Here is a 23,798-nt window from a genome sequence, read left to right as displayed (position 1 = left end):
AACGAGTCGGTCATTTCGCACTGGGACAAGAGAAGAATTTACTTGAAATTATTTTCAAATTCTCATAACCTGCGTTGCGTTACATACCCTTCGTCACGAACTCTCCTGACAGCCACACAGCTTTACCCATCATGCATTTGCTGCTCGAGTTCTTATTTTTCCCAGAAATCGTTACAACAAAATCGTCTTCGTATATCGTGACAACTTCTTCCATGATCGTTATTGTTACAAGCTCTGAGTGATCACTGTAAAAGGAATAATTTATTTCATTTGGAAAGTATGGAATGTTATTTCCGAATATATTACCGACCGCCATTAACAAGTTTCATACGCGCTCCAATGACATCCTGAAATTATTTCAGTTCAGTTCTAGGTGAAGGGACATCTCAGTTTTCAAAAGTATCTCCATAACAAAAGAAATATCATGGCATCGCCTAGTAAATTCCATCTCTTGAACTGCGACCGTGTTTATAAGCTCGACTCCATCGAACATTGATTTGTCAATGAACTTCAATGTTCAGTGTTTTGAAATTTAGACGGTCACGCCACGAAATTTATGTTACTGACAAACAGAACATAGCGTTATCTTCAACCTTTCCTAAATTGTTTTACCCACATGCTTTTTAACGACAATATTGGCCACACTATGTCTTTGACAGGATTCGCTTGCGTTTCAATACGAACACTGCAGTATACAAATAGTATTCTAAATATAGATTTCAATTAAATATTTTGAAAACTTTGATTAAGAAAATTGGAGGAAGCTGTGACGGCTGTATTCGCAGGTTACCGTAAGTAAGTTTTAGCGACTAAAATACTGACAAACAAAAGATACAAATAAAAGTTTTGCCGTGTCAGATATTATGAAAGTTGTGCAACAAATGCAGAATCATTTGACCTTACTTTCGATATTTGTGATTCCTACCTCTTTCTCAACCTAATGGTTCGTGATCCATATGCAACTTTTTTCAAAATTCATAACTCATGTTTTCGCTATATCACACCATTAACGATTTCTAAGTTTTAAACATTTAATAAATTTACCATTGCCTTTAATTTGACCGCGTTGACTTATGATTCCGCTTCCGAACACGCAGATTTTAACAACAGGGCCGGATTGGAACAGTAGCGTGACCACGAAAGTCACGTTTCTGACGAGCGAGCGAGACTTAATTTATTACAAGGCCATTTTAATATAATTATGTGATTTGTTTTTTTTTCTTGTCAAGTAGACGGAAACGTGATTGTTGTTATCGGTGGGGATGACAATTACAGGAACGAAGAGGAAGAGGAAAGAGCCGTAGTCTCGCGTTGGGCAAGAATGAAGGTACGTTCCCAGGTAAAGGAGGAATTCCTCGACGGACGAAGAAGTTTCATCTTTTCATGGAACAGGAAACACAGAGAAATTCACGAGCAAGCATTGAAACACTTCTTTGATCAAAGCAAGAAAGGACAAAAGTTTGACTATGAGCCACCAGGGCATTCCGAGCTTTCTTTAAGAGATCAAACGGCTCCGCCAGCACGAGATACAGAACCAGCGCACCAGCTCAAGCTTCAACGCTCCGCCACCCTTCCCGAAGGGAGAAGTAGACAAGAAATAAAAGACCGGTGGGATCAGCCAAGTTTCTTGCAAAAAGATTACACAGTGACAAGGCAAAGAAGTGTGGATTTTCACGCTAGTCAGCAACCTAAGCTGAACGTACACCTCGATCCCCTTGCGGCAACCGCTGTTTCAGCTTCGGATTATGGATGCTCATCACTAGGGGACCGATCTGAACAGAGCAGAGTGCAAAGGGATACTACCACGAAGGAAACACGTCTGGTCAAAAGTGAGAACTACTACGACAGATTACATTTAAAAAAACATGAACGAGAATCATGATCAAGACAGTTACAATAGCCACAAAAATAAGTATTAATACCAGAACAAAGATAACAAAAACGAAGCTGTCAAAAGAAACAACAATTACAACAACAACGCTAGCACCACGAGACATTGACAATATTAACCACAACAGAGGAAATTCCACCTGAGCCAAAAATGACCGATGGCGATGTCAGCAATGGCATCTAAAACCATGCTCAAGAAAAACCAAAAAAATTTGAAGTATTTAAATCCATTATGACATGAACATCAGTAAAGCTTTGTAAGATAGTGGTGGCAATTTCTTAGATACCTTCTAGAGGTTTACAACCTTTTCTCCTTTTAATTCTTGACCCTAAAAATAACGTCAAACACAAAAAGATGTGGCTGCATATTCTGAATTGGCACTATTACACAACAAACCGCAACAGCTCTCAGTACGAAGATATACCGCCATATAAGGGGAACGTGAAGTACAAGGTAAGAACAACGGGACTCTCTGAAAAAAGACAACACTGGACACCAATGAACGACCACTACGAGAGCAATATGTACCTTTACAACGACTTCAACAAAAGCAACAATAAGTCCTAAAGACGCTGTTTCATTGGTGTCTCGTAGTCTTTATATCACGATTTTTAACCTTATCAATCAATTTTTAATCCTGATTCGATAGCAGCTTTTTTTGTGAACTTCATATATTTTTACATATAAAATGATACTAGGTTCCTTTGAGTCGTACATGCATGGTTACAGCAAGTGCCAGAAACCCAAACAACGCACTTTGTGGTGGACGTGCGAACAATGAAATGAAGCATTTAGGCAAGTATTTGAAAGTTTAGCATTTATTTAAGTGCTGGAAGTGCGAACAACGAAGTGAAGCTCATAGGCATGTACTAATTTAACGTTCAAGTTAACATAATTAGACTAGTGGAAGTGCAAACGCGGAATTGAGGCTTTTTGGCAAGTATTTCAAGTTTAGCATTTATTTGACTAAAACTGATTGATCTTTTAAAAATAAGTGTTGTAAAATGGTTTTGGGTTGTGCAAAACGAAGTTTTAATTACTGTTTGCTTTTATTCTCTAGACTTAGTAGTCCTTGGCTGTGATGTGTCACCGGCAACAATCCAGGTTGTGAAATCAGTACTCGATGACCTTTATCGTAGGATAAGGCTGCCAGAATGTCCCCAAGTGGAACGTTATTCATTAGCTGACATCAAATCATACTTAGCGAGATACACTCCTAGGTTTTGTATTCTAGTGGTGGATACAGATACGTCTCATGAATACCAGCAGCCTGAGTTGGAAGAAATTCTCAGGACAGCAGCTGATGTTGTTGGTAAGAGGATCTGTTGCAGTAGCCTGTTTATAAAAGTTCAGAGAATCATTTCTTTGTAGTTGAAATATTTTAGTGTAGCAAATACTCGCAATAGCAAATACTCGCAATAGCAAATACTCGCAATAGCAAATACTCACAATAGCAAATTTGTAGATGAAATAAACTACTTGAGAACATCATCCAATAATTAAAAAAGGCCAATAGACACGCTTAGTGAGCTGTCAGTCTCTAACTTTCGTCATGCTTTTACACTTAACTAGCGAATCACGCTAAACTACGCAGAGCGGAGTTCGCATACTAAGTAGATACCTTGGCGATGTTTACGCTTCACAAAATGACTTTCTACCTTAAGTTTCTTAGTCTTACGGTCAAGGTCGAGCGAAACAAAAACAAGATTGAAAATATAAAAATTATAATAAACTTACGAACAGAATTGAAATCATACTTGAAGAGATATCTTAAGAGAAAATAGCCCTTGAAGACTGCTACATATCGGCAGAATAAACAGAAAAATTCGGAGAAGAAAGGGCGTACCTAAGGTACCGCCCCTAAAAGAGCTACGTGCTAGCCGTATAAGTTATCTGATTACAAATTCAGCGCGGAAGATGAAAAGTACTGTATGTTTACACCTTAAGTCACTTCTAAGAAAAAGAGTTGTCGAACGTGCTAAATTCAAGTTTAAACACTATTCTCCGAATCGGGAATTCGACATGGATTTAGCCTAAAAACGAGAGTATTAAAGAGGTAAAGGTATAAAGGAGGGTTGTTTCCAGGAAATTCCTGCACGGGATCAATTTTTATGGGGTCACCTTTATAAGCGGTGACCCACACTTTCCAAGGGAGATCAGAGCTAGTATCTGTTGCAATAACTTGCGTAATAAAAGAGAGAATAAAAGAAATAGTCAACTGAACTACGAGTGAAAATAACTTCTAACAAATTTTAAAGTAGGGATCATAGTGAGCTACAATATTTAAAAATAACTTTTCAATAGCAGATAAGGTGGAGTCATTTTCTTAGTAATTAATCATCTTTAAACAAAATAATGGAAATATACTGATATCTGGCCGCAAACCGCAATTTACGCAAAAACATGTCTCCATGTCAAATTCACGATCATAATAAGGAAAAGGTGACCAAACTCTACTGTAAGGTGAGACCGCCAAAAGGAATAAGAAATGATCAACTAGCTTGTTACATGTTTACTCAATAGCTTATGCTAATATGTTATTTCCATTTATTTTCACGTTCAAATAAGTCAAAAATCATTCATAATAAAATTCTTGCTAGATGCCAATTTTGTCTTTTAACAAATTTGTGGCTATATCTGAAACGAAACGAAAATAACTTACAAATCACGGCATCCGCACATTGGTCATGTACTACATGTACACCTGGTCTTAAATACTATTTCTTTGGGCAATTAACAAGAAGATGGTAATAAAATATAACTATTTGTTTCAATTTGCAGTTGAAAAGGTTATCTTCACGATTTGCAATCGAAGTCCTGCTCCAACTGGAGAGGAAGATAAATTTGTAAAAAACGTTGATCGAATGCTTCAAGCGAAAAGAAAGGGCCTTGTCGTTTGGTTGGAGGATGGAAAACTGAATGTGGAACCCGATGTCTTGATACAATTAATGCTTGGAGCCCCAATAGCGGCGAAGAACAGACAAGTACAGCTGAGCCACTCAGAATCCCTCAGACCAACCAATGCTGCTTCAGGTTTTTCATCTGACAGGAGACTGCTTCAAGAGACACCAAAGCACATGGGGGAGTTTCCATCACAAGAAGTGCGTCATAATCCTACATCTTATGGAGGAGAATGCACGGATTCCAGCGATGTTCTCGTGCTCAAAACACGAATCCGTCAAGGGATAATATCGTATGCTACCGAGGATCTTGTGTTTCGTTATCCTGGTTTTGTAATTCCCAAACATATAGAGGAAAGTTTGAGGTGCAAATATTCAACGACAGCAAACGGAGTGCTAAGCATCTATTCCAACACGGAAGGCAAATTACGAACCACCGTACAAACTGATAGAGCAGCCACTTGTTTGATTATTTAATGGACAGATCAACACAACCTCTTCATCATACTTAAACAAAGTGAATATTATGGAGGCCTTTTCTCTTATTAGTAAATCATAGAACGTAAACAGTCTTTAAATTCACGTGTCACGCAACATGCGGACATTTCAACTTGAGATTTTGTATGGTAGAATAGAACAAGGTTATGTACATAACTCTGCAGAACAGTACAAAACACGGACGGAAAGCAAAAGCAGAGCGGATCAATTAATTGCCGCACCTTGTGATTCAAATTCTTACTATCTTACGTTCTTTAAGCTTGATAATACGAACCTAGAAGCCAAAATACTAGAAAACTAAACAAAAGCGAAATGATAACTTCCCAATTCGATGGGTTACCTTATGAAACGAGCGAACATTTTTCTCTTCGCTCGTATTTTCCTCGACCTTACGTACATTTCTCGGAAAAAGTACCAGTCAATTTGCGCAATGTCCGGGTTAAACCATCGAAAAAGGTGTGATTATTATTTTAGATATGCTTGCTGTAAATGAAATGAAGTGAATTATGCAAAGTTCCCTGTTTGCTAGTCATAATTACAGAGCATTGCAACCTCCGTGAGCTAGAACATTCGGGTGAGTTGAAACAGATTACGTTCGAGATCTTAAAATGACTATGTGAATCTATAAAACCCATTAATATGTTTAATCGTCTTTTAAAGAGAGTTTAAAACACTTTGAAAATCAAATATGACACAATAGATTTCAAAGATTGGTCGTGGGATGACATTCAATGATTGTCAGAACCATTCGCATTAAAAGCTATTAATTAACTTACAATGTGAATTAAATAAAAGTGGCGGGCAGTCGCTAGATCTCTAGGAAAGAGTGACTTTTTTGGTGTAGTAAATTGAACATCAAAACATAGGTTTTTGAGGACATTTTTGGTACAGCCATTGATGCAAGGCATCACGGAAGCCAAATCACCTTTTTCCAACCGTTGCAAGCTTTTCTCACGGCCTTACTCGAAATTAATGATAGTATTATATCAGTAATGTCATTAAAATGATTTCAATTTCCACAAGCTTTCAAACTCAGTACTAAAGTAAACTTTGCCATACATCAAAAACGCAGTTAAAGATTATCTATTTTTTGACGAGTGGTCAACCTTCTGCCCGAAAAAAGAATATATGTATATAGATTACTTCTGGGTTGCTAACGAAAATTTGTTGAAAAATTTAGCCTTTGTTAAGGCTCAGAGTATTGTGCAACATCCCCCCAAAAGCGGTCCAAACCAGTTTCGGATTATAATTGTGGTTAGTTGGTTTTGGCGAACTACAAACTTTACTCTAAGGTTGGTTTCTGCCGCGTGCATACTTCTTAGATGGTCCCTGTAGCCTTCCGGTACTTGCCATCCGTCCTCTCTATGCACCACATCTCTCGTGTCGTCTGAGACTTCCCCATGGCGAAGCCGAGTATCTAGAAGCACTGAACCTTCTGGATAATTCAGGGACAACCCTGGTAGAGAAAGAAAAAGAACACACGACAAAATTGGGATGATATAGTAGATCAGACAATGTAAACACGGGACGAACACGCTCTACGGACTGAACATCCGTACGAAATTCTCTTGCATGTAATTCTGTAGCCTTAGGAGCACGAGTAGGTCTAGTATTCAAGTAAAGTGAAGGGGAAGCTGACTCTGACGCCTTATCTCCATTTCGGAGCCTTCTAGGATTAAATATTGTTTTAAGTAATTACACGTTTTGAAAAAGAGGGGGGTCACAGTGTCATTGGGATCCTTCCTTCTCATCTCTGTGCCTTAAAGCTACACCATCTCATGAGGTATCCACGATGAGTCAGTGAATGAGTTGTCTTGGATAAGGGAATGAAATTATTTGTTTCGAACATTCTATGCTTGAAAAAATGATTGGGTCAAAATGATATTGAATTTATCTCGCCATACGTAATAGGGAAGCGTTCGACGACGTAAAGAGAATTGATTACTAGGATCTCTACATCCGATCACTAACCAAAGTATTTTAAAATAACTTAAAGATTAATTAAATGTAGCCTTACCTGACGGAATCTTATCACGAGGACCCACAACAACTATTACTTCCTCCTTGTTCTTTTTGTAAGATGCTTCAAATTCATTTACATACTCGACCTATATTTACAAAGTCATATATTCAATTAAAACGTTGCAACCTTACAACGTTTCTTTCCCGTTTTGCAACGAATACCATTTCCTTGAGTTGTGTAACATGCACCCATAGATAATATGTAAACTGATTTTATCAAAAATGATTCAGTATCTCTATTGGTAAACATGAAATAAATGTTTTATGGCAGCTCTCTCTCTATGAATCGTTTTATTTTCGGTTGCATTAAGGACCCCTGGATCGCCAATTTACGCAAGCAGTTCAGGGGATAGTCTGGTTGGGATTTTGAACCAAAATTTGCTAGAGATTGTAAGCACATACAACTCCAGCTAATTTATTTTTCTTCATAGAATTATGCCTGGAAATAGATTAACCCCACAACCTAGCTAATGTGGCATACGGTTTGTATACCATAATTAATTAGCAAATTTATGGTTAAATATTGACCAAATTCTTCACGGAGGCTTGTCTCACTAATTCCATGCCCCCACCCCCCTCCCCCTCACAACGCTTTTTTTCCTATTAATGGGATAAATAAGATATTTCTCACAATTTCGCTGCATAGCAACAGAATACTTTTGTAAAAAGTTTAACCAGGAATAACGTCAACTGTATTCTTCAAATAGAAAAAAGCCTCAATAGGTTTGTAGAACAGCCATTCACAAATAACTTAGCCATCATCAACAGAAGAGAGCATCAGCAACAGTAATGAAGCATAATTGATAAGCTACGTCACCACAAACGCAGTGTTGATTCAAATGCGTCGATTCACCAAGAATGCCGTGGATAATGTGTAAAAGAACAGAATTTCAGTTAAACACTTACCTCATCCGTTGGATACACTGAAATATTCTCTGGAACGTTGGACGGCGTCGATTGTGTGATCTCTGGTTGAGGATTCAGCCCTTGGTTATTTTCCTCAGCTGTTGCGTTAGAAGTGTCGGCTGATAGACTCATTTCTGGCTCATGATAATCAAACTTTTCACCCATCTTACTTGGTTCAAAAAAGTGTAGAAGAGCTTTCTCGTGAATCTCTCGGTGGTTTTTGTGCCAAGAAAAAATGAAACTTTTTCGTCCGTCAAGATATTCCTCTTCGAATTGTGACGAAACTTTCCTCCGAGCCCAACGTGACATGACAGCTTCGTTTTCCTCTTCTCTCCCCACATAGTAGTCGTCACCGCCTATAATTATTAAAACTTTTTCGCCTAATGGTAACAAGCAGAATAAAAAATAGTAAAACTCAACGATCGAACGTTGAACATTCGTTGATATGAATTCTCGCGCGAAACCGAAACAGCACTAGTATTCGTAACAATGCAAAGTGGGAAACTATATTTCATTTCGCAACTGTGGTGGGGGGATGGGGAGGGGATTCGGGTTAACCGGGTTAGAGTTAGGGGGGTTCTACCATAGTTGTGAAGAGAATTTAATAATTTTTTTTTAAGTTAATGCTAAAGTAATTGCTACATAAACAAATGAAACTAAAAGCTTAAAATTGAAAAATAAAAAGACGATAGAAACTATTGCGGTTTGAACGGGCTAAGAAGTTTGACCTTAGGACAGTCCAGCAATGTGAGCCGAAACTCACATAACGATTATCTATGACATAACCCGATCGATCAAGTGGCTGATCATAATCTTTCCGTACGTACAGGTTCTCTATCAAAAAACAACGTTCACACTTCAGTCCGAATAATCTAACGCAAGACTCACCGGTCGCTCTCAGTAAAGCTTTGTAGATCTTCGCGTAACCAATGCCAGCGTTGTCTTCGTTGATAGAGAGTCGAGATTCATTGGCATGAACGACAAATACGGCAAAATCCATATTTAGAGTGGGAACTATGCTATCACTTACAGAGGACATCTCTGAAAGTTTAAAACAATGCTTCTTGATCGATATTTCGAATTCAACTTTGTCTTTCACTGTAGTCAAGAGTGCTTCTATTGAATCCAGTTTGAAAGTATTGTCACAGTTAAAAAGGTGAACAGTCTTACAGTTTGGAACTTGTAGCTCCATGTTTTATGAAACCAGGAAATAGGAAAGATCCACAGATAAATGAAATAGTTATTTTTGTGAAATGGCTTTGTAAACTTCGGTTTCGCAAAAGACATCCATAATTCATTATGGGCCGGCTTAGTCACGCAAGGAAATCTTTTTTGATGTGTGCTTCAATGCAATCTGTGAAATAGGACATGAACATGGTATGGATGAGTTGATTAAGGTTTACTAAAACTGTTTCTTTTGTCAAAATTTACATATTTTTACCTTTCAAATGTAGCCTTGCAGCTTATTTAAGCATTAGCGTGCAAATTGTTTAGTAGGAGGACACTTTCGCAGCCTGATATCATTTGAACCGTAGGTTATAGACGATCAGCTGTTGCAACATCGTGGATTTAGGAGCAATTTTTCATTGTCTTTAGAAAATTTGCATAATTATTCAAATTATGTACGCCGTAAAGTCATGTGATTTCATATATCCCACAACATTTGCATCTTATGTGAACAAGAATTTAATGGACTTTATGAATATATAAGGTTTTGTGAGGTTTCCATGTAGTGCATTTGCTTGGCAAGCATTGTGAAGCATAGGGCTTGTATTCTCTAAAAATAACCCCACCCCACCCCGCATAGTATGTTGAGGCAATACAATATATACATCGTTGCGCTGAGATGAAGTACAGCCACTTCTCATGAATACAAATTTAGCAGTGCAGCTTAGGGAAACCTGAAGTCACATGATGCCTTTTCAAGTTATTTTCACGAGTACTTTTTATCTTACCCTACAGCATTACTGTTTACCTCCCCGTCCCGACCCCCAAGACAAAAAGGGGTTTTCGCAATCTTGCCTTGCAGCTAGAGTTCAACACAATTAGGTAACTGGTTGGGCATGAGATGGGGCTCTTAAGGTTACTTCCCATCTGCGCGCGTGTCCCTAAGGAAAAAATTCGTAAGAGCGCTAGTTTCACTAACATCTTAGAAAACTTTATATCAGAAGTAAGATTAATAACTGCAGTTTACGATACAAATATAATTTAAGCGACTTTTCGTTTAAGGAAGAGTCAAAAGCCGGTAAGGCGTGAAACGACCTAAGGTTCTTCTATAAAATTTATTGTGTATCGGTTGCCGCAGCACGAGCAAAATGGCTCCACAGTCTTATTCACAAGGCATCAATCAGCAAATGTGTGACGGGCTTTTTCAATATTCTGATTGGTTGCCTAGATATCGGCATCTAAAGTTGTAGTAGCAAAAAATATGCGAGGCGTGTTGCGTAAATGGACAGCACGGGACAAATTTTTCAAATTACAAAATTTACCGACACGCTTTCGTTTATCATTATTCCGAGAACGTTTGGGCGAAATTTGAAGAAAATCGGTCAAATCAATATACCCTATAAATTCGCTCAAAGTGGTTGTATTCCTCTCAAAATCAAATGCGAGATTTTAGCTCCTAAAGATTCGCAAACAACCCGCGCTACACCAGGAGATTTTCTCGCCTCCTGAAACCGCAAACCAATAGGACAACGGGACCTCCTGGCGTCAATGACGATGGATGAAGATTTCCCGGGAAAAGTTTCAGACACGTTTTTTTTTTTTTTATCTCGATCGCTCAGTAGAGCGATGAGGCGGACGACGTAATATTGAGCAAAACTGCAAAAGGCAAAGGCAAAACCCGCGACAGAAGTGGAAAAACCGGAAAACGTTCTTAGGAGCAAGACAGGGAATCGACATACAGCTTTCAAAACTACGATTCGAGGCGATTGTTGATATTTTTATATCAAGGCTGGTACTTGCATGAAAAAAAGGAAACTTCGTTTTTAATATCACGTATGGCAAATTTTGGTTTGCCGGCGACATCTTTGTTTGAAATATGAATGCCAGCGTAGAGCTCCGCTAATACCATTCGCTTTTACGAAGGATGTGTTTTCTTTTCTTGACAGAATGGTACTCTTTGTTTCCTTTTAGGCCTGTTTTTTGTATCTTTTCTTTTTTACCAAAGACTTTCTTCCGCTTTTGATTTTTTCCATGAGCAAAGGCTTTTCTATAAACGAAGAGCTTCTACGCGTGAATTTTGTTAAGTGCGCGATGTAAACAAAACATGGAAATAACATGAAAATCGAGCCCCAACAGTAGCGGTTGCCGCGAAAATTCCCCGCGGGATTCGTCCTGGTTCGAGATTATGACACCTTCCTTATTTATTAACTTTAATTTGAAATTACGTTTCTCCAAATAACTCGGATGTTTTTAAAGATTGCAGAAATTGGAATCTTTAGATTAAATATTTGAACAGTCCGGGCCATAACCATTTCTGGATACTTGATGACGTCACCAACATGGATGTCGTAGTGGGGACATCGAGGAAACTCACTCATTACTTTATTCGAGCCCTAGCGACTTAGTTCCCGACCCATATCCCATGAAACCTTGCAAAATTACAGAAGACAAGCAATTACACACAACAAGCAAAGAACTGATGGTGGTCGCGATGACGAGAAGGAAAAATTCAGATGAAAAGTCGGGTGGAGGTCCATGTTGCGAAGGGCTCGATCGGGGAATAACCTCTATTTAGTTGAGGTTTTCAGGTATGCAACATTTTTTTTGATTCCTAAAAAATATCTTTTAAAAAACTAGAATAAATTTGCTTCCAATTTGTCAAAATTCCAATCGAGTGCACGAGGTTTTTGCTCGAGTGCACGAATGTTGAAAGTCTGTTAGTGTGCAAACTACCAGACGGATTCCTTTGTTCAGATCCATCGGAGTATCGTGTAAACCATAAATTTTAACCATACGTTGTGGCCGACCAATTTAAAGTAAAAGGACAATTATTTATCGGACCTTTATAATCCTACATTGTGAATTTCAGATCAAGCCAACAGCATGGATGAACACATTCAGTATCTCGAGACACTTTGTCGTCTTTGTGGCACAAATCTGCCACGGACCTGGGTCAGTGCAACAAACAAAGAATCTTTTAAATCGGAGCTCTGGATGAAATTTCGAACCATTGTCGATCTTGACATCAGAGAGATTCATTCAGCCAAGGCGAATGCACACTAAAAAATAATTTCAGGAAACCACGGATCTAACACATAAATGTGATTATCCAGCGAGTAAGTTCTCCTTCGAGCAAACATAAAACAAAGAGGTATTCGTTCACTGAGCTCTCACATCTTTAGGTACCGTATCCGGGAAATGTGCGATAAGAGCGGCATAAAGATGAAAATAAAGAAATCACATTGGTGGAAAGCCTTGCCGAAGTGTCTCTATTACAGCATTCCGGAAACAAAGGTTAGAGTTTAACTACACGAACTGATGAGAGTGAAATTTTCGTCTAAAACCACAAGGGACTTGTCTGTAATTGTGAAACTCACTGGAAACACCGCTCGAGCTTTCACATTTTGCAGTGATTACCTAAACAAACTTTCTATACAGGGTGTTCAAATCAAAGGGTAATTGTAAAGGACATATTATTGCTGACTAAAAGCTGTAGGACCGAATTTGTAGTGTTCTGAGACCTAGATTCTCCCGCGAATCGATCAATAGCGCGCAAAATACCTTGTATGATTCTCTTGCATTGAATTCGATCATGTGTATTCGTCTTAATATAGATTGTGACTACTTGATTTTATTTTATCCCACTCATGTATTTATTGGCGTTTATTTTCCAGGTATCATAATTTTAAGATCAAAGCTCCACGTGGAACACCGCTTGTTATTCAAAGTGAAGACGACGACACGTATGACTCGCATGCACTGGCTTGTCGTCTTCCACGAGAAATGGAACGCTTTCCAGAGGCTCTACGAGAAGTCCAGATTTTCAGCAAATCGCAGAGAAAGACATACACTTTAGGAGATGTCAAAGGGCAGCAGATCGGCACGGTTCAGCACTTTCTAAACATACAGCTGCATGCTTTGCTTCGATGTGGCAAAATAACCAGGAATTGAAGGGTAAGTTACTGTTTTCTTGCTTTACTGTTACTTTTTCGTAAAGGCTTGATGGACTGAAATTGATAATGTCTATTTAAAAATCGGAAAGAAGCAAGATATTGTCTTTCCTCGACCTATACTGGAGAGAAATGAAATTGTCCCGATTCCGCGATCTCACACCTCACTCGTCCCAATTGTTATCAGTGCGCGTTATTTGGTTCAACCTTATTTAATTGGTTTTCTTGTAACCCAAAATAGGGAAATCAACGGAGAACGGACAGTAACATCGAGGCCAAGCTCTACCCAGAAGTTCTCCAGATACAAACAGGCTGGCGGAGGAGCTTTTATTCCTGTGACGCTCTTGGTGGAAGGACCACAGCGTTACAAAAAATTTGTGCTAGAAAGAATCCGCTTTACTCTTCCAGAATGCGAGAATGTCGAGGACATGCATGTTGAATGTTTGAAATAAACGAATATTTTCAATGGTATCTTACGTCCAGTCCTTATTAGCGAATTTTGTTTCAGCTTACTACCGCATTACAACATGTCCGCCACAAAAAACAAAAACAAAAAAAACAAAAAACCAGCCTCTTCTTGTTTCCAGCACCTCTCGGCCAAATTTGCTTTGTTTTGGTTTTGATCTCACCTCATCACAAAGCTCGAAACCGATATCCAGAAATGGTTATGGCCCGAACTGTTGAATTCAGTTTAGTCAAATAAAACAGGAGAATAAAAGAAAAATCGATTTTATCGGCCTCTGAAGGTGAGAGGTAATCTTGATTTAATTTAAAACGTTTAAAATAAAAGGACTTCTTCTAGTAAAGCAAGAAACCACCCATAACTCCAAGGAACATTCTTTTATTCCATGCAAACAGTTTGCATTTCTGATACAACACTCGTAGATTCAAAGTATTCATAGGTTATGTGCAATTGCAAGTATCCAGCACCTAAATTAGACTCACGCAGAGTAGGTGATTGCTTACTCCAAACTTTCGGGGTCATCAGGAAGGCCAACAATAGTCCCAGAGGGAAGCTCTTGGTATCACTTCAGCACGACACATTGTGCCATTTTCATCAGCAAAGATCTTCAAATACGCTTCCGGTGTTGACCCCCATTCTCTCTCTAACTTCACTACCTCGCTGTGAGGAGGACGCCAGGTTTGGTCCCAGGTCTCTACGTCTGCGCTATCGTATGAAATTTTCCCATGGCGCAGGCGTGTTTGTAGTTTTAAAATAGGCCGTGAATCACCCCTTCCTGAATTCTCACTAGAAACTTGTAACAAATTAATATGAGTTAACCGAGTAAAAGAAAGACAAAATACAAGCTTTAAATCCAAACTAGGCGTGGATAAGAACACCTCCAGGGTGGAATGCACTGCGGACTAAAGCAACCCCAAGAATGTTCTTAGCTCTTAATAAAGTCGATAAGGAAATCACTTTCACTCCATTTTTTAGCGATCATTTCAGTCTCGCGAGCCTCAAAAACTAGCATCCCTGAACTTATAGAACAATGTGATATCCTTCTACATTACCTGTTGATTCAGTCGCATCTGAAGTTTGTCGTCCGCCGTCTTCTTCTGATCGACTCCACGACTTCTGGCCCCGTCTCTGACTCTGCCCTCGCTTCCCATTCTGTTTCAGTAAAGACTTCTCCTGATCAGCCGATTCAGGTTCAGATCTTTTTAAATCCTTCGTCAAAAAATTGGAAAAAAAACAATCATATACTTAATTACCTGTAAGTGAGCGTTCAAGGATATTTTTTTCAAAGGGTGGTTAGTCGGTACAGGCCCCCGAAGGATCCCCACCTTGTCGTGGTCGGCGAGCTTGAGTGCCTCGGAGATCCCTAGAGCTATGCCGGCGGGAGCTTAGTCTCGTGGTAGGGCCACCCAAGACGGACAGGTTGAAGGGTAGAGGTCCGACGAAGCGCGATCCACCGGTCCTCCAGGCTAGGGGTTTGGGCACAGGGATAACAACCCGGTCCCGTAAAACACCCACGTTACGGAAACGGCAACGAAGAAAATCAACACTACTGGGCGAGACGGGCTTTCAGAGTTGTCGAAAGATACTAATCCTAAGATACTAATATAATGACAATAGTAAAAGTCGAAGGGAAACCGCTGACAGGAAGATGGAAATCTTGAGCGCCAAATGCAATGTAAGAATTATGTACGAGACAGGAAAGCTGGCACAAGCCACAGCTGAGATGAGACGTTACAACCTACACATCCTTGGAATCAGTGAGAGCAAATGGACAGGTTCAGGCTGACACAAAACCAACACAGGAGAGACAGTGCTATCTTCTGGAAGAGAAGATGACGAGCACCATGAGGGAGTAGCCATCATCCTCAAGAAAGGTCTCGAGAAGTGCCTGATGGAGTGGAATCCAATCAACAGCAGGCTCAGAAAAGTGAGATTGAAAGGGAGACACATCAACACAACTATCATCCAATGTTACACACCAAAAAAAGACAGTGAGGAAGACAGCAAGGACACCTTTTACGAACAGCTTCAAGCAGAACTGGAGAACACACCACGTTCACGAGATGAAGTTTGTGATGGGAGATCTCAATGCAAAGGTTGGTAATGACAACAGGAACTGCGAAAGGGCCATGGGGAGAGAAGGATGTGGCACTATGAATGACAATGGAGAGAGGCTACTGGACACCTGCACCACCTATGATTTTGTCATCGGAAGGACGCTCTTTCCACACCGAGACGTCCACAAGCTGACTTGGTACTCCCTCAATGGAAGAGACAAGAACTATATTGACCACCTGATGATCAACGGGATGTGTAGGCAATCACTGCCAAACGTCCGAGTGAGAAGATGAGCTGCTGTGGTAAGTGACCATCACCTTGTGACCACTACACTGAAGCTGAAGCTAAGGAAGACCAGATCCAGTCCGAGAGGGCGACGACACTTTGATGTGGAGAAGCTGCGAGACCTTAAAGTAAAGACTGCCTTCATACTACAGTTGAATAATTAGTTCCAGGTACTAGCAGATGCTGAAGACTAGACGCAGGAAGGCTTGGGAGACATCAATGCAAAGTGGCAACAGCTTAAGATAGCCTACGAGCAGACCCGCAAAGCCTGCCTTGGAACAAAGCAGAAGGAAGGAGCGGATCACAGAGGATACCTGGTAAGCCATTGCGAACAGAAGAACTCTCAGGAAGAAAGTCGTGGAGGTCAAATCAGAGCGACTGAAAGAGAGATACAAGCAACAATGTAGGGAAGCGAATCTAACAGTGAAGAGGATGACAAGAACAGAAAAGTGAAGCCACATAAACCACCTTGCAAGCCAGGCAGAAGATGCAGCAAGCAGGGGAGAGCAAGGCAGAGTCTGCAAGATCACCACGCTGGTGCGTGGCAGGTACAGAGGAGGCACTGACGCTCCGATCATGGACAAGCAGGGGCGAGTACTCACGACAGAAGCCAAGCAAGACGCACGACGGGACAGAACACTTCAGTGAAGTTCTGAACAGACCACCACCACCAACAGAGGCAGATATACAAGAGGCAGAGACAGACCTGGATGTCAACACCGATCCCCCAGGAAAAGAAGAGATCAAGTCCCTCAAGAACGGAAAATCCCCTGGACAAGACAATCTCATTGCAGAAGTATTTAAAGCAAATCCATAGTTAGTAGCAGACCTACTCCAGCCGCTTTTTACAAACATCTGGGGGGGAAGAAGTTACTTGAAGATTGCACAGAGGGAGTCATTGTGAAGATTCCGAAGAAAGGTGCCCTTAACAACCGCAACAACTGGCGAGGAATCACCTTACTATCTGTGCTTAGCGAGATCCTGGCCAAGATCATCATCCAGCGAATAGCCAACACGGTAATCCAACAACTGAAAAGAGAGCAGGCAGGGTTTCGGAAAGGGAAGTGATGCACAGACCAGATCTTCACCCTACGTAACATCTTATAGCAGTGCACAGAGTGGCAGAGACAACTCTACATCAACTTTGTGGACTTTGAGAAGGCTTTTGACAGTGTACACCGGTAAAGTCTGTGGCGCATCCTTCGGGCCTATGAGATACCACAGCAGATAATCGACATCATCAAAAGCTTCTACAACAACTTTTCATACGGAGTAGGCAACAGCGAAACCAGCTTTAAAGTGAAGACTGTCGTCAGACAAGGCTGTACAATGTCGGCGATGTTTTTCAACATGACCATTGACTGGGTAATGAGGCGCACAACAAAAGATCAGTCACGGGGCATCAGATGGACCCTCTTCTCAACGCTGGAGGACCTAGATTTTGCAGATGATCAAGCCTTGGTCTCCCATACTCATCAACACATGCAGGAAAAGACGACCCGACTTGGCACTTACGCACAGCAAGTTGGCCTGAAGATCCGCCAAAAGAAGACAGAAGTGATGCTGCCAAACGTGTCCAACCCTAAATCAATTCAAGCGAACGGAGTAGACCTGCCAACGACTGAAGAGTTCATTTACCTGGGCAGCGCAGTAAGGCATGATGGAGGAGCAGGGAGTGACATCAAGAACCGTCTCAACAAGGCCAGAAACGCCTTCAGCATGCTCAACAACATGTACTCGTCCTCTCAGTACAGCACCAAGACCAAGCTGTAGATCTACAAAGCTGTGTGATGTCCACCCTACCATACGGCTATGAATGCTGGAGGATGACAGAGAGCGACATCACCAAGCTGTCAGTCTTCCACATAAAGAGCCTCAAGAGAATCCTGCAAATCTTTTGACTTGACACCATCTCCAACCAACAGCCACTTGCCCGCTGCAATCAAGACAGCATGGAGACCATCATTATGCGAAGGCGATGGAGATGGATTGAGCACGTCATGAGGAGAGAGCAGGATAACATCACTCGCACAGCCCTTCACTGGAAACCTGAAGGGAAGCGCAAGAGGGGAAGACCAAGAAACTCCTGGCGCCGAACTGTGGAGGCATCATCGATCCAGAAGCTGGCCCAGAACCGACAGACGTGGCGATCCTTCGTTGCCGTCCTACGCGCCAGACGGCATAATGGGCATGAGTGAGTGAGTCGGTACAGGATTAGCAACAGTAAACATAACTTATTAGTTCACACTACAACTTAGAGAATTCGCAGAAGGCAAGGGATGGGTACATATTTATGAAAAGGACTAGGCTCTGGTAGAGTCCTTTATTAGGGTTAATCCATATATGGTCCCGTAAAAAAGAAAGAATGGAACAAAACAATAAAAAACCCCTCAATTCGTCTGTAAGACGCCAACAGAAGAACTTTTACAAATTGAACCACTGTAATGAATCGATTTAGCGCCAGTAGCACCCATATATTTTTGGAATCTCATTCGCCCATTCGAAAAAGGACGCTTATTTCTCTTCTGGGAAACAGAATAATGTTAAAGCATAATGTTAAAGAAAGAAACGGCCTTTTTTCCCTTGGATTCTTCATGATCCTTCCTAGCTACAACAACCAGCCAAGCAATCGTCGAAAAATAGTAGCTGAGAGACTGAGACAAAGAGCACTGTCTCTGTAATGAGGTGTGAAATTAAAGGAAAATGAACTACGGTTGATCTCAATGTACATGTACTCTAACAGTGCTATCCCTGAAACAGAACAGAGATGCTAATTGAAATAGGAGCGCTTGCTGTGATAGGTGCGCTTATTGGAATGGGGTTGGTTAATCAACAGGGGCACTCATTAGAATAGGGGCGCTTATCAACAAAGACAAATAAAGGGGGCGCTTATTAGAGAGTAAGTGGTTATTGGAATGAGGAGCACTAAATCGAATCATTACGGTACTCCCTTTCTTTCCACTCTTGCATTCTATGACAATTCTCTGTTCACACGTTTACAGCAAACACACCAACTTTATCAGAATAACCGTCATTTAAACAGTGTAAACCGCTAGGGTCTACTAAATCTGCGAAAGAAAAAAATCATGTCTTACCTCTTGCTGTAAGTCGAAATGGTGTGACAGAGAAACAGAAGGTCCTCTCGGGGGTGCTGACGTTGCCGCTGGATCCGTTTGAGAGACCGCGAACTTCTGACCATTCTTGTTGGGATCAAAGTAATGCAGAAGCGCTTTTTCATGGATTGGCCTGTGTTTCTGGTTCCAAGAGAAGATGAAACTCTTTCTCCCATCGACGAGTTCAGTACGAAACTGAGGAGATATATTATCCTTTGCCCACCGGGAGAGGAAAAACTGATCTTCTTCACTCTTACTTTTGTAATTTTTGTCCCCACTGATGACGATCAAAACTTTTTCACCTCGAAAAACAAAACAAAACAAAGACAAAATTACATGTGAGTTCGGGGTGAGTTAATTTAGAAATGGATACGAAGGTCAACTCTCCATTATAAAGATGGCGGTCATTTGCGTTTTGTACGGTTTTCAATTTCATCTTTCTCTTATGCCAGGCTGCACTTTTGATGTCGTTCCCGATCTCACTATTTATGCCATAATTGCAGTGATTTCTTAACTTTAAGACGACAAAGAATAAAGGCAATGACACTTTATTTGACCCATACATTATCAGTTCGTTGTTTATGGGTATAGTGACACGATAGCCACGGCCATTACTATATTATGTTTGCTGAAAAGAAAAAAGAGGAAAAAATAATAGTACAGTATGGCTCTATTAATTAATAAATGCTCTTTGGGGAGTATTCTGTAGTCCGTAGTCCTCAGTCTACGGCATTTTGATCATTGTCGTAACGATTCTTAAATGGAAACGCGGACATGAGAACATATCTCAAATAAAAGGCGCCAATGTCCTCATTGATTCGAGGAATTAAGGAATAGACCCCTAGATACTGTAGTTTGACCTCGACATGCTGATCATTATGACAAGTCATTTAACGAAAAACGAATGTTCAAAATTTTGGAATCTTCTTGACAGTTAAGCCTCTTATATTTTATGTCAAACTGATAAACAAAGCGGGAAACTTCCCTCACATATGGATTAAACACTGCAATGAGGTTAGCACTATGAAGTGTTATTACTGTTGCGTCAGCCTCAATCTTACCTGAGCCAGTTCGTTCCTTCAGAGCCCCATAAATCTTTCCGTAGCCACTATCATCGCTAAAGGAGAGGCAGGCCTCAGCTGCATGAACAACGAACACAGCGTAATCCATTTTCCCTAAGTTTGTAATCTTTGACACAAAGATTTCCTCGATTTGTTCTCGCCTAAACTCATGTGTCTTGATATGTAAAATCTTGAAGGGAATCTTGCCTTTAACGGCTTTGAGCAAAGCTTCCACCTCACTTAACTTACACAAGTTATCGCAGTTGAAGAGGTGAAAGCTCCTTGGCGTATTACTCGCCATGTTTGTTGCTTTCGGTTTTAAGCGGAAGTCCTTGTTTCCGAAAAAAAACCAACCGTCACGCAACAAGGTGATTGGCGACGTGAAATAAACTGAAGAGTATTTTGTGAATACTTCCCACTTGTGCACATAATAAATTCCATTGATGAAATTTACGTCAAATATATGACGCGAAATGAAGCGATCTGCTTACTTTTGTTTTATTTCGTCGTATTAGAGGCCATCAGTCTCTTAGATCAGTCTTGGCAAAACCATGCCGCAGTTTTTATTTTAGGTTTTTTGGTTGAACTGCTGACTCTACCTTAGGGGAATAAAACTTGCATTTACCCAACAACACCAGGCATTGTTATCGCCCGGCGCATTTCCTAACCTGTGGTTATTACGAGTCAAACAATTTTTAGGAGTAGGAGTGCTTTGTAACACAAGTACAATTCGAACACAGCCCAGGCTAAGACCAACGCATTGTTCAAGCTAACGTTACAGTTAATGTTGATGATAAAAATAGGAAAAGTGCTGCTTCTTGAATTCACATAGCGATGCACAGATTTGTAAGGGTAACCGTTGGAAACATCGCTGGCCTATCCTCAGAACAAAGATAGGACAATTAACGAAGGGTAATTGCGTCCACCTCAGTTTTGTTTTATGCGAGCTCCTACTTCTAACAATTTCTAATCTTCCTACGAAATGCCCTTTTTGTATGGAGTTCTATCCCCGCCAAAAATCAACTTTACCACTCAACATCGAACTTAAGCTTTCAACAGCACACTTTTACACCCTGCATCCAACAATGTAATTTCAACATCTATATTGGCGATGGTGTCGACAGTTTGGTAAGATGAACAACCAACTAAAAATACGATATGTCGATATGTATACTTCAACTTCTAACATTTCAACGCAATGTCAAAATGTAAGATTGGACTGTCGAGCTCATTTCCGGATCATTTATGTTGCTAATCAAACTCAATACCGTAGCGGTAAAGTTAGATTCGTTACACTCGACATTGTTCCGAAATGTCCACTTTGTCAGACAATGTTGATAGATGGATGCGATAAAATCAACATTGCGACGAAAAGTCGACTTTATAATGCACAACGTGTAACAGCTAGCCGCCAGAGAGATCAAATGTCAAATTACGCTGCATCAGGCTATCTGGGTCGAATTTGTAGGCTTGTTTGTCATAATAACCCAGCTCTAGAGTGTCCTGCGGGGTATCAGTGACCTTTTTGTAAGAATTGAAAGATTGAACAATCCATGCGAAATCGGATCAGTAGTTCTAAAGTTAGACTACATCAAAAGGATGCTGTTAAATCTCGATGTGGCGGACGACATTGTGAATACAATGAGTTGCTTGCACGAGACTGTCCTGGCGATCGAGGCAGAAGGCAACTCTTCAGTTGGCCAAGGATATCAGACGCAATTAAATCATACTGGACGTTGAGGGCGATCCTCGTTTGATATAACAAGGGAAAAGTTATCGTTTTTATTGGAGCAAGGCTTCAAAGTGAAAGAATGCAGTAATTTGTTGGGAGTTGAACAATGAAATATCGAAAAGAGGATGTCCTCGTTCGGTCTGAGTGTCTCTGGTGAGAGATATTCTGTTCTGTTTTATAATTTTGATTGTATATTGCATAGAAATATATTTTTATTAATGTAACCATGTCTTATGACGCTACATGTTCATTAACAGTAAAGGTACTTAATATGCATGACTTCACAACCCGGTTTTAACAATCTCGTTCTCAGACTCGACCGAGAATTCCTGTTACCTTTATCCAGCAGACAAAGATGAATGAGTACAGTAGCCTGTTTCTCTCACTTTAACGGACTTTGAGGATCAGATTGTAGATTTAGAGCCCCTCCCCAGAGAGCGTGCTTCCCAGGCTATAGCTACATGCTTCATTGCAGGCTTATCAACTTTATCCATCTTATATCATTACAGAAGTATCGACAAGTATATAAGCCTCCTCACAAACTTTCTTTTGGCCATCACACTGGTCTAGTGTGTCAGGAGGCTGTACCTCTTGATACTCCAGTAATCACTTATGACACCCAATTGATAAATGGTATAAATGGTATAAATAGTATAATATTATGATTATAGTTATATAATTATTAGTCCCATCAAAACAACGAATAATCAAAATTGTGAGTCAGTTTGGGTTAACTTTTCCTATCCTGTTTCTGCACTGAAGAACCTATGAACAACATCTAATTCAATGGCCTAGGAGGTAATCTTTCTGTAGAGGACTATATCCCACCTCATTCCTGCTTGTTACTTATTAGCACACTGGATTTTATTTTGTACTGTTAGGTATGTTTAGTCAGATTAGTGGATGAGAACTGGATGATTTTTTTAAACACACTTTTTTTTTAAACACACTATACTTTATTTCATGCAAATCATTTTGCCATCTCCACCCGCAAATAGCAAAAGCTAGACGAGGCAGGCGGAGAGGAAAGGTTACAGCAGTCATAACAGATAATATAATAATTGTAAAGTAACTAAATAAACTATCTGGATAAATAAGAACTACTGAGAAAAAAAACAAAAAACAACAACAACAAAAAAAAACAAGCTAAAGTTACAAAATATATAGTCTTACAGAATGATGTTACAATCAAATTTACTACTAACAGAACTATCAATTATATACATTGAGTCGAGGATGCAGAATTTGCCATTTTTTGTAGGAGAATGGGCACTTCAACATAATCGTCCTCTGCTTCCATTATCGAGAGCAAAAAGTCATGAAAATTTTTCTTAAAAGCTCCTTTGGAGAGTTGACGAAATTCGTTAGGAATTGCGTTCCAAAGTTTAGCTCCAAACCTGGAAAAAGAATCTTGATTTAAATTCAGTCTTGAAGTTTGAACATAATAATTTCCGGACGAAGAAAACCTGGTCTCATGCCTGTGCTTTGAATTAGCTTTAGTGAAGAAATCACAGATGTTAGACGGAGCATTCATGCAGGAAACGTCAAACATTATAGAAGATACTTTTTCAGCATATAACATTTGTAGGGGTAGAATTTTTGAGGAAATAAATAAAGGCACAGCATGGGCTCTAGGTTCAGAAAAGTACATCAAACGAAGGGCTCGTTTTTGAAGCACGAGGATTTTTTTTAAATGGGTTTTGGCAGCTTGACCCCAAGCCGCCAAACCATATGTCAGATGAGGCAAGATCA

The 23,798-nt window shown here is 40.2% G+C and overlaps 4 protein-coding genes and 1 long non-coding RNA gene across 6 annotated transcripts in view; 3 read left to right on the top strand and 2 right to left on the bottom strand.

Moving 5' to 3' along the window:
- LOC149044472 (uncharacterized) overlaps window positions 1-5,523 on the top strand; it is a 43,940-nt gene extending 38,417 nt beyond the window's left edge. Inside the window, exons 3-5 of the mRNA XM_089208439.1 lie at window positions 1,233-1,829; window positions 2,952-3,203; window positions 4,673-5,523. Of these exons, the coding sequence (XP_089064565.1) occupies window positions 1,233-1,829; window positions 2,952-3,203; window positions 4,673-5,268 (1,445 nt within the window). The 3' untranslated portion in view covers window positions 5,269-5,523. The remainder of the gene's footprint in view (window positions 1-1,232; window positions 1,830-2,951; window positions 3,204-4,672) is intronic.
- On the bottom strand, window positions 2,701-9,536 carry LOC149044471 (uncharacterized). 2 transcript variants are annotated; one of them, XM_089208461.1, is made up of 5 exons: window positions 9,106-9,503; window positions 8,218-8,597; window positions 7,307-7,397; window positions 6,605-6,745; window positions 2,701-3,226 (listed from the first exon to the last, which is right to left on the bottom strand). In XM_089208461.1, exons 1-5 carry the CDS (start codon window positions 9,407-9,409, stop codon window positions 3,180-3,182), a joined length of 963 nt encoding a protein of 320 aa, XP_089064587.1. In that variant the 5' UTR covers window positions 9,410-9,503; the 3' UTR covers window positions 2,701-3,179. The 2 variants fall into 2 exon arrangements, with proteins under 2 accessions (XP_089064587.1, XP_089064586.1); XM_089208460.1 differs by lacking the exon at window positions 2,701-3,226 and having other exon boundaries at window positions 5,243-6,745; window positions 9,106-9,536.
- A 2,178-nt stretch (window positions 9,537-11,714) lies between these two features.
- Window positions 11,715-13,805, top strand: LOC149044470 (uncharacterized). Its single transcript, XR_016187348.1, has 4 exons — window positions 11,715-11,972; window positions 12,567-12,678; window positions 13,059-13,338; window positions 13,576-13,805. It is a non-coding gene; the product is annotated as an uncharacterized LOC149044470 (long non-coding RNA).
- Window positions 13,806-14,159: 354 nt separating this feature from the next.
- LOC149044468 (uncharacterized) lies at window positions 14,160-20,663 on the bottom strand. The gene is made up of 4 exons (XM_089208457.1): window positions 20,315-20,663; window positions 19,236-19,555; window positions 14,850-15,006; window positions 14,160-14,590 (listed from the first exon to the last, which is right to left on the bottom strand). The coding sequence occupies exons 1-4, from the start codon at window positions 20,613-20,615 to the stop codon at window positions 14,319-14,321; spliced, it is 1,050 nt and encodes a 349-aa protein (XP_089064583.1). The 5' UTR covers window positions 20,616-20,663; the 3' UTR covers window positions 14,160-14,318.
- Window positions 16,543-17,056, top strand: LOC149044469 (uncharacterized). Its single transcript, XM_089208476.1, has one exon. The coding sequence runs from the start codon at window positions 16,628-16,630 to the stop codon at window positions 16,955-16,957; it is 330 nt and encodes a 109-aa protein (XP_089064602.1). The 5' UTR covers window positions 16,543-16,627; the 3' UTR covers window positions 16,958-17,056.
- Window positions 20,664-23,798: the final 3,135 nt, after the last annotated feature.

This window comes from Pocillopora damicornis, chromosome 6, assembly GCF_964200805.1.
Source record: "Pocillopora damicornis chromosome 6, jaPocDami1.2, whole genome shotgun sequence".
NCBI lineage: Eukaryota > Metazoa > Cnidaria > Anthozoa > Scleractinia > Pocilloporidae > Pocillopora > Pocillopora damicornis.
The sequence above is the reverse complement of the archived record's forward strand: the minus strand, read 5'-3'. Positions and strand labels throughout refer to the sequence as shown.